This window comes from Cyprinodon variegatus, unplaced genomic scaffold, assembly GCF_000732505.1.
Source record: "Cyprinodon variegatus isolate N-32 unplaced genomic scaffold, C_variegatus-1.0 Scaffold1075, whole genome shotgun sequence".
Taxonomy (NCBI): Eukaryota; Metazoa; Chordata; class Actinopteri; order Cyprinodontiformes; family Cyprinodontidae; genus Cyprinodon; species Cyprinodon variegatus.
In genome coordinates this window covers 50,011-60,944 of record NW_015151528.1, presented here as the reverse complement: position 1 = coordinate 60,944, position 10,934 = coordinate 50,011, and the positions used below count along the sequence as shown (strand labels likewise).

Here is a 10,934-nt window from a genome sequence, read left to right as displayed (position 1 = left end):
TTTAGTTTTAGGAAGTTTGAGGTGAACCAGTCTTTAATTTCAAGTAGGCAGTTAGTAAGGGACAAGGGGGGGAGTGAGGAAGTGGGTTTACTGGATAAATAAAGCTGGGTGTCATCCGCATAACAGTGAAAGTGAATTTTGAATTTCTGGAAAATACTGCCAAGGGGAAGAAGGTAGGTGATGAAGAGGAGGGGGCCAAGAACTGAGCCTTGCGGAACACCAGAAGTGACAGGGGAAGGGTGCGAAGTGAAAGATTTGAGCTGAATAAACTGAGTGCGGTCGGAGAGATATGAGCGGAACCTGTCAAGAGGGATGTGAGAGATGCCAAGAGAGGATAATCTATTGAGGAGAATGGGATGAGAAATGTTTAGTGTGAGTATCTGGACTGGGCCACACTCAAGGAGTCAGCACAGTCCAGAAACAGTTTTGCATTTTTTTTCATTTGTTTGCATCCTAACGGTCTTCCTATTTTACTGGTCTTAATTAATTATGCTAAAAGCTTTTTGATAGTTTTTCTGAGCATTTTGATTTGGGTGTTGTAGTGAGAAATGTTTGTATCAATGAGGAATAACTCTCCCTCCCTCAGAGCTCCTTTACAGTCTGCCCATAAGCTCTATGGGAGGATATCATGCATTTTTAAACCTAGACCAACCTTATATTCTCTAGTTTAATTTAATAAGTTATATAGACTCATCTGCACAAAACAAATCAAATTTAGTTTCTTAACATATGCAGAATGTTTGCATTGATGGTGAGTTTTTAGTTTTAAAATAGAGTGATTTCCTCTGGTGGTGTACAAGTATTTTAAGTGCTTAATTTGTTCAAGATTTGAGAAAGCAAATTCCACTTTCCTAAAATCTGTTTTCTTTTATTTTAGAGTAGAGCAGCATCACAAAAGTTTTCTGTCCATCCCCTCAGCTTACCATACTGCAATGAAGGCCAGAAGTCTCTTAAAGGTAAGTCCTGTGCTGTATAAAGGTATTTGATTTAGACTTGGACAACTTTTATCGTCATAGTGTCTACAAAACAAAATTTTGTTTAGTACAGCTTTCAGACAGTATATGGACATTTCCATTCCATATAGTGCAGCAGTGATAAAATGTAAACAGTGTGGGAGGAAAAAAAACATGGTGCAAAAAATGCATTAATATGAATGTCTGTCTGATGGTGGTGGGGAAGGAACTTGCAGAATCTGCTGGACCTTTCATAGAATGCTGTGAAGCCTCTTCCCAGAGGGCAGCAGGGAGAACAGTCCATGGTGGGTGTGTAAGGAGTCATTGATGATGTTACGGGCTCAGGACACACAGCGCTAGGATGAAATGTCTTTAATTGAGGGAAGAGGAACCCCGATGATCCTCTCTGCTGTTCTCACCACTCTTCCTAGCACTAAGTTGCTAACTGGTTAGCAAGAAGCTTCCAAGACAGCGGCCACAATCAAACTTGCTTGCGAACCTTCCGTCACAACAACCCCAACCTCTTGATAAACAAGCAATCACATTCACTTTAGTCACTCGTGTAAAGTCGGGCACCACTTGGGAGAATTTGGAAATGCATCGTTTGGGACAGCCGTTTCCCCTACGAATTTAGTGAACGGAAGAGAAACCCCAATGATCCCCCCTGCTGTTCTCAACACTCTTCTCACCCTCTTCGAATCTGAGGCGATGCAGCCTCCACACCACACAGGGAGACAGCAGATCAGAGCGCTGTCTATGGTGCTTCTGCAGAAACACCATAGATGCTGTGGGAGGATGGTGTTGAAAGCTGAACTGAAGTCGAGGAACAGCATCAGCACGTGGGTGCTCTTTTCCTCCAGGTGTGCTGAGGTAGGGTGTAGAGCAGAGGATATGGCATCCTCAGTGGAGCAGTTCTGTCTGTAGGAAAACTGTGTTCTTTAACCAGCCTTTCAAAGCACTTCAGCATGATGGGAGTCAGTGTGACAGGCCAATAGTATTTCTTAGAAGAAATACTAAGAGACAGATAAGTGTTTCTCGCTAGTTCGTAAAGTCCTGAATATGAGATTGAATCCTCGATTCACGAAGGACTTCTGCCAAGAACCATAGCACCGTTGCCCTACCCATCAAACATGTAGAATTAAATTAAGCACTTATATAAACTAACCACATATAACCGGGATTCACAGGAAATTTGGCCACCCAAATTTTTAGTTTGAAAAAGACAAAAAAATACATCTTCAGTTTTTGGCAAACGGACATTTAACACCTAAACAACACGGCTAAAATTTGTGATGACACGACGAAAAGCACAGCCAGCATACAGAAAAAGGATACTAAGCAAACAGCACAGCCAGTATGCAGAAATAATACGCGGAAAGGAAAGGACTGAAGCAAAAGCATTTGAGAGTTTCAACGCTGCACATCGGTCTCACTGCATACTCAGGTCAGTGGCACAAAAATTATTCTATAGAAATCCAAACATCCCCACTCACTTCTCCATTTCAAATCGCAGCTCAAAATGCATCTGCCTATTCACTTTAATATCAATTTCTCTGTCCCAGCCTTTGTATTTTTAAATGGTTTTTATGCTGTGTTTTGACTTTGTTTCTGCCATTTTGTTTTTATCTTTTGCAATGTGACCTTGAGTTTCCAAAAAAGGAGTCTTTTAAATAAATTGTATTTTTATCATTATCATCATTGTACTGCCCAGTTAAAAATAAAAGTACTTAAATATAATCAATTTGTGTTCTGGGTTTTCAGAGGTGAAGGAATACAAGCGAGACATTCTTCTCCCTGCTACTGCTCAGTCTCCCAGTCAAACATCAATGGTGTCATCCATGTTGGAGCAACACATGGCGGATCTGAGTAGCACTCAGGAGTGGGATACAGAGTGGAAAAGTCAGGGACTTCTGTACCGTCTTGCGCCACAGGTGAGGGCTGCACAACACTACTACTGCTACATCAGCTTGTTTGTATATTCTTGAATCTAAAAGTACATAACAGGGTTTCTTCTAGGTTTCTTTCTAATTTTGGCGCTTCAGGGGGGTTGACCATTTCAAACTGAGTGTTTTATATAACTTTTTTTCTCTATATCCACAGCTGATCTCCCCTTTACTAATCACCCAATTGTACAGTTTTCATCCTTGTTGAGAACATTTAATATTTCTGTGTTTCTTGAAGAAAAGCTTTTATGGAGTCTGCGGTGAGTGTGGTGGATTCACTTAAAAATTACAAACCGTGCGGCAAAGCATCCAACAGTGAACTCCACGTGGTCAGGGCATTAACTGCTCTGCTCTCACATCATGCTACTTGACAGAACTCGGATGTTGTCAAACAGCAGCACTGCATGGAAATTAGGTGATTGCTGGAGTTGAAATGGGCTGAACTTTTCTGGAAAATCTCAACACAACGACCACTCAGGGAATGGTTGTAGGCAAAGCCCTTTTCACTTAAAATAAAATGCAGAAGAAGTTTAATTTATTTATTGCCACCCCTGTAGGGGTCATAAATATCTTATTTAATCTGATATTATTTGAACTGTCCTATATTGTTTATGAACACACGCCCTACTGGCTGTGTGTGACCAACAAATGAAAGTATGGATTGAACTCAAATCATGGTCAAAAAGATAATTCAGCAAATACCTGGAATAAATTCCCCACAACTTCCATTCAAAATGTAAGAGTTTATTAACAAAAATCATTCAGCACTTAGACAACTTAATTGTTTTATTTTGTACACACAGAGTGTACAGTATACAGTAAATGAACATTGTCCAGCAGTGATCAAATTTAAAAAAAATGGGGGAGAAAAAACATAGTGAAAAAAACATGTCAATATATAAGTTCAGAGCATTAATATATACGGTGCAAATATACAGTATTTTGGTTTGGTGTTACCAATGTGATGCAGAGTCTGTGACATGATTTAGAGTTTTTTCAACATTCAGCTGTCTGATGGTGATGGGGACGAAACTTGGAGAATCTGCTGGACCTGTATCGAATGCTGCAAAGCCTCTTCCCAGAGGGTATTAGGGAGAACAGTCCATGGTGGGGGTGTGAGGGGTCATTGGTGATGTTACGGACTCGGGACATTCATCACTGGGATGAAATGTCTTTAATGGAGGGAAGAGGAACCCCGATGATCCTCTCTGCTGTTCTCACGACTCTTCGCACTTTCTTCCAGTTTGAGGCACCACAGCCTCCACACCACACAGTGAGACAGCTGGTCAGAGCGCTCTAGGCTAATTCTGTAGAATGTCGTGAGGATGGGTGGGGGCAGGTTTCTCATCCACAGGAAGTACAAGCACTTTTGTGCCTTTTGACTAGTGAGGTGGTTACAGTCCAGGTGAGGTTGTCTGTGATGTGCACCTCCAGGAGTTTGGTTTGCTGACCACCTCTACAGCTGAACTGTTGAAGAGCAGTGAAGCATGGTTAGGTTCTTCCTGAAGCCGGCAATGATCTCCTTCAGCTTCTCCACGTTCCGGATCAGGCTGTCAGTTTTGCACCAGCCAACCAGCTGCTCCGCCTCCTCTTTGTAGTCCTGGTTGTTAATGTCTCTGATGAAGCCCACCACCGTAGTATATTCTGGAAACTTTGCAATGTCATTGATGATGAACCTGGGGCTGCAGTCGTGTTTCATCAGAGTGAACAGCAGGTGGCTCAGGACGCAGCCCTTAGGGGAGCCTGTGCTTAGGGTGATGACATCAGAGGTGTTCTGTCCAACACTGACTGACTGAGGTCTGTTTGTGAGGAAGTCTAGCAACCAATTGGAGAGGGGTGTATTGAAGCGCAGCTGTTCCAGTTTGGCTATTAAATGCTGTGGGATGATGATGTTGAAAGCTGTACTGAAATCGAGGAACAGCCTCCGCACGTGGATGTTCTTCTCCTCCAGGTGTGCCAGGCTCACGTGGAGAGCAGCAGAGATGGCTTCCTTAGTGGAGGCACGTGCACATGCTGTTCTTAGAGCTTCTCTATCACCAGATTTGAAAGCTCAGTTCCCTGGTTTTAGCAATTACCTCCCCATTCATCCAGGGTCGTTGGTTGGCCCGGGTGGTTATGTTGACGTCCTCAATGCATTTGTTGATGTAGGCTGACACAGTCATGGCATACTCATCTATAGTTATCTTGTCATAGGTCTGCAGCTTACCTATTTTGTGTATTTGTCTGGAACTGTAGCGAGCCACTGCCTTCAACCTTAGCTATCTTGGATCCAAGTCAAGCTCCTAGTGAAACACTAGAAAACCTCAGTAGAAAACTCTTGACTAAAAACCAGTTAAACTAAACTAAATGCCATGTATGAAGAGGAAGGGAAAACATGGTCAAAAACCATAATAAATGAGATGATGCAATAATATCACAGTTTAGGATGGAATTTTGTGTCTGAAAATCAGTTTTTTGGGATGTGTTCAAATTAGCTTTTCACAAATTTATAGTGATCGGAATGTTTACAAACAAATTTACAATACAATTCCATGAGGTGAATAAAACATCTTTTGGCCAAATAATGTCCAAATGTGGTCAATTGTATTGCTCAATCAGGAACTAATAACATTTAAATGTTATTAATTAAACTCTTAACCATCTTTGAAATGGCTAGCAGCGAATAGACAAAGATTCCATTATATGACTTTTGGTCATAATTTGGTCATCAAAATGTAATGAGCATATGAGAAAGCACAGAAACAAGTGTTTAAGTATTTATTAGTGTTTGAACCCTTAGTGAAGTAAAGCTTGTTATAGCTTATAAAGAAAACGGCTCAAAATCAGTAACGTGAAATGATCGAAATCAACAAAGACAAAATCTGTCCCAAACAGTGGCAGACCTTATACCTCTGCCCATGTCCTTATATCTTATATACCTTGATGTCTGAAAGACAAGATGGCCTCCAATGGAAAATAAGAGATTGTTTAATCAAGCAGACAAGAAAAATAACTGAAATGTAGAAACTGAGATGAATGGTGTTCTTACCAACTTTGTCACATTTACCTGTTAAAGATAGGCCCGGTGTATACACCCTTATGCTCTATCTCTCCGGTTCTTTTTTTTCCGAAAACAGATCACTCGGGACAAACTCTTTAAATAACATTTCATAACTTATATGTATTAAATAACCATGAAACAACAGATTTTGATAGAAAATTGTAATCTTACTCAGATCAGAGAAATTGGTTTGGGGTTACAGAATGGCAGCTGCTCACCTCTGGGCTCACCTCTCAGGAAGTTGCCCCGATTAACTTTAAAAATGCATTTTATACATCTCCAGTCTGCCACATCATCATATTTTACATCATACACATTAGCAGATGATTAGACATCCATGGCTCTGACGCGCAATAGGCAGCCCATACCAGGGTGTGATAAACTCACAAACCTTCAATGATAATTATCCTAACATACCAAAGGCAATCGATGCATTATATTGCCTCCAGTGTGAAAAGTATCTGGATTTCAAGTTTTTTGGACACTGCCTTCTTTTTTTAATGATTTTCTGTGCAGTTCTTCTTACAGCTTTATTCATCCCTATTGGGTGACTGATTTGCTGCACACAGTACACAACACACAATAATACATGCAATGTTGTAAGCTGCAGAGAGATTTGAGTTTCACAATTTATTTAACATACATTTATTTTTTATTTTTAATGATTTAACCTCTTGGGGTATGGAGGAAAGTGTTCTATTTCTTGAGAATGTGGTAGGCACTACCTTCGCTCAGATGGGAAGCTTAGGGGCTGTTTATGTGTATTTTGTCAGTTTTTTGCCAGTTCTCTCGTTATGGTCACCCTACTTCTCGAAGACTTTTTCTGAACCTCTGTTGCATTTTCAAACCAACATACATGACAAAAGGATAAATAGTATCGATAAGAAAAAAAAAAACATTCAGTTTAGTTTTTGACATTGAATAAGACTGTTCTTAGTCCTGGTGCTTGTCTATAATAGAAATTAGAACAGTCAGGTTTTAAAGTCAAATTCTGAAGATGGCAATCGTGAAAGTCAAAATAAGATAATAAGAAAATAACAAAGAAGTCAAGATAAAGGTGATTTGCTGTTAACTGTTCTTTTTTTGTTTTGTTTTTTTGCATTTCAAACAGGAGTACCGCTCAAGGAAGCTGAAAAGATTGCGCAATCGTATCAAGGAGCAGCTTCGTTCTGTTGCTATGCAATCTCCTGAAAGCATCTACAGTGTTTGTCGACCCAGCTCCGAGCTCTCAGACCTCCTGCGGGCCTTCAGAGGGCCTGCCCCCTTTGACCTCATCCTCACCAAGGGCACCCATTTCACACACACTCAGAAGTTCACTTTTACAGAGGTAAATATATCTGAAAGAGTATTCATGGAATTCAAACTAAAAAACCTGAGTTTAAAGTGAATATTGTGTTGGTTCTGCAGGAAGCTACAGCTGTAAAAAGCCAGGTTCACAGTGGACGTCATTCAGAGGGTGACACTCAGCTTCACCAACAGGAGGAGCTAGCGTTACTCCAGCAGCAGTTTCAGCAGCTCTGTAGTGATATTGACCAGATAGCAGCAGACATGAGGCACAGGAGTGTCACTTCTACTCAGGTATTTCCCACATCATTCAGATTTTATGTTCTTCCTTACAAATTAGTTTTTTATTTTCCTCGAGTTGTATTCATTATGTTAATAAAACATCAAAAACAGATTTGAGAAGATCCGATCCCAATATTGAAAACATGCCAGTAGTTCTCATCAGAGGGAATTCTGCCAAAGAAAGCACAGTTCAGTAGTATCCGGCATGTGTCTAAGTGATTACTGTTATTTTCAGTGCTAGCAACGAGCATGAGCTTTTGTTTCTAGTTAAGAACTCATACAGGTTTGGAGTTGATGGTGTAGACAAGAGGTCTGTTTACATAACATTTTTGGTAAAATTTTTATAAGATTTGTTGGTATAAGATCTTTGGTGTACGTTTAAGCCCCTGCCTAACAATGCTGCCAGTTCTGTTAGCTCTACGCCTGCCGACGACACAGAATTTTATCCCAGTGAATACTGGGACGTAACTCAATGGTAGTAAATAAATGCTGTTTCTCAATATGTGTGTTCTCATGTGCTTGTGTACTCGTGAAACGTCATCAGCCTCAGCCCTAGTACTGTACAATTTCACAAGAACAGCAGACCAAGAACAGACAAAGTCCTCGGATGTTGTTCTCACCCCTCTCTTTTTACCAAGCATTGATCAGAGCAGACTTTTCGGTTCTTGAGATTGGCAGCTGTCCCATCATGCACTGTGGCAGCAGCAGCTTTCAATGGAGTGCTCACAGAGCTCAGAGTATTAAGTTAAAAGTTCTCTTTTCTGTTGCTGTTCTTCAATAATTTGAGGCGAGAACATAAAAATTTTAAGCGTCACTATATGGGCCATTCTCTAATTTAATGTGTAATTTACATTTTATTTTATTTTTTTAAGTTGAGAGGACCGCGGCAACCAGCGGAGCTCTGTGGGTAATGGCAGCCAGGTCTAAGAGCAGCCTGTCTGCAGCAGCCCTCTCTCGGCATAGCTGTGTGTGAAGGACCGCTAGCTACAATGGCGATATTTTTGAGTTATTTGGCAAAATGTTCATTTGATTCATGTTTATCTGACTGTGTTGAGTAGTGGTATTCCCCCAGTAAATGAAAAAGTTAGAATTCATTATTATCTAGTGACTTAATAACAGGAGGAGAAATGCAGCTTCAGACGAGGTGACGTCACGAGTATGCTTCTTTTCCAATTGAACCATATTTATGCTGCATGCTCCTGTTCTCCCTTAGTCCATACTTTCCTGTGTTCCTTTCAAAAACATACTTGGCGAGGAAATGAGTCAATACTCACATTCTAGTGAATTGAGAAAATGGCCAATGATTTTTATTTCAACCGTTGAATATATTAGCTGCAACATATGAATCAAGATGCTATGACCAAAAAAATTTGATTGACAGATCACCGTTAATATATGAATGGCTGAATTAAGGTGTACAAGCTGATGTACAACTAACCAGCCTGCATATAATAACGAGAAAAAAACACAGATTTTAAGACATTTTTTTTAAAATAGAAATGTTCTACATTTTGGGACGATATCGTCTGAGTACATTTATACACATGTTTAAGCCATGATGAATGATTTCACATTTAAATATGACTTCTTGCGACTTTAAGTTCGAAACCCTCAACTAAGCAAGTTAAACTCAGCTAAACTAAATAGTTGCGATGTACCCATAGAAGGAAAAAGACAATTGAAGTTGATTGAAAATCGTTACCAATGAAATAATACAATGATATCACAGTTGTGAACTGAAATTCATTTTGAAGTATTTCCAATGAAATTATACTCATTATTAAATTAACTCATAAAGCAATTGGAATGTGCTCAAACCAATTCACTAGTGCAAATCCATGAGTTCAATTGAATGCTTTTAATAAAAAAAATATTTTATTTAATTATTTTCCCAATCAGAAATCAATAACCTTTTAGACTTGTCATTCCTGATACCGTATGTATATTCCTCTGACAATAACAATGGATAACACAAAAATATGAGTTAACATAAAATTAAATTTATAGGCCTCTCCAGTTAGATATGCGAGTTTTTGAGAAGGGCACTGTGCTGCGATACGCACCAAGGGCTATATGTTAACATGAAAACTCAATTATTATGTTTTGAAATAAGTGTGACTGTGACATTTGCACTGCTTTCAACGTCTAAGTGGCACAGTGGCCTTCACATCATTGGTTAATTGCTGACCGACCATCTAAAACCTTTTCCCTGCAATACCCTGATTTTCCTGATAGATTACCCATTAGTCTAGAGTCTAGACACATTGACCATTGTTGGAGTGTAACTTTCTAGGTGCCATTTTTCCCCTGGTAAAGATGAGTAGACCAAGGGAAATACAGTAAGCCAAGAAAAGTTCACAGTTTTCAAAGAGTACTATATCAGCCATCACTTTGACACAAAGCATTCTAACTATGCTAGCAATCAATCACCACAAGAACAGGCAGCTAATGCTCAGAGGTTGACAGCTAATTTACAGTCTCTGCAGAATTATCTGTATCTCCTCCTTTGTGCAAGGATAAGCAGGAGGAGCACTGCCAGAGCCCTACAAAATGACCTCCAGCAGGCCACTGGTGTGAATGTCTCTGACCAAACAATCAGAAACAGGCTTCACGAGGGTGGCCTGAGGGGCCGACATCCTCTAGTGGGCCCTCTGTTCACTGCCCGGCACCGTGGAGCTCGATTGGCATTTGCCACAGAACACCGGAATTGGCAAGTCCGCCACTGGCACCCTGTGCTTTTCACAGATGAGAGCAGGTTCACCTTGAGCACATGTGACAGACCTGAAAGGGTCTGGAGAGGCCATGGAGAACGTTATGCTGCCTGTAACATCGTTCAGCATGACCAGTTTGGTGGTGGGTCAGTGATTGTCTCGGGAGGCATATCCATGGAGGGATGCACAGACCTATACAGGCTAGAGAACGGCACCCTGACTGTCTTTAGGTATCGGGATGAAATCCTTGCACCCATTGTCAGACCCTATGCTGATGCAGTGGGTCCTGGGTTCCTCCTGGTGCACGACAATCCCCAGCCTAGTGGCGCGAGAATGCAGGCAGTTCCTGGAGGATGAGGATGATACCATTGATTGGCCCCCAAGCTCGCCTGACCTAAAGCCAAAGAACACCTCTGGGACATTATGTTTCGATCCACCCGACGCTGCCAGGTTGCACCTTAGACTTTCCAGGAGCTCAGTGATGTCCTGGTCCAGATCTGGGAGGAGATACCCCAGGACACCACCCATCGTCTCATTAGCAGCATGCCCTGTCAGGCATCCATACACACACACGTGGGGGCCATACATATTACTGCATACCATTTTTAGTTGCTGTAATCAAATTTCAGCAAAATAGACTAGCCCGTTGCATCATTTTTTCACTGTGTATGTGTGTATATATATATATATATATATATATATATATATATATATATTAGGG

General features: G+C 40.7%; 1 protein-coding gene across 3 annotated transcripts in view; it reads left to right on the top strand.

Annotated features, from left to right (window-relative positions):
- ccdc22 (coiled-coil domain containing 22) overlaps positions 1-10,934 on the top strand; it is a 70,271-nt gene that overhangs the window by 27,242 nt on the left and 32,095 nt on the right. For all 3 annotated transcript variants that reach the window (XM_015400124.1, XM_015400123.1, XM_015400125.1), the window contains 4 exons: positions 878-956; positions 2,715-2,884; positions 7,048-7,263; positions 7,344-7,514. In XM_015400124.1, the coding sequence (XP_015255610.1) occupies positions 878-956; positions 2,715-2,884; positions 7,048-7,263; positions 7,344-7,514 (636 nt within the window). The remainder of the gene's footprint in view (positions 1-877; positions 957-2,714; positions 2,885-7,047; positions 7,264-7,343; positions 7,515-10,934) is intronic.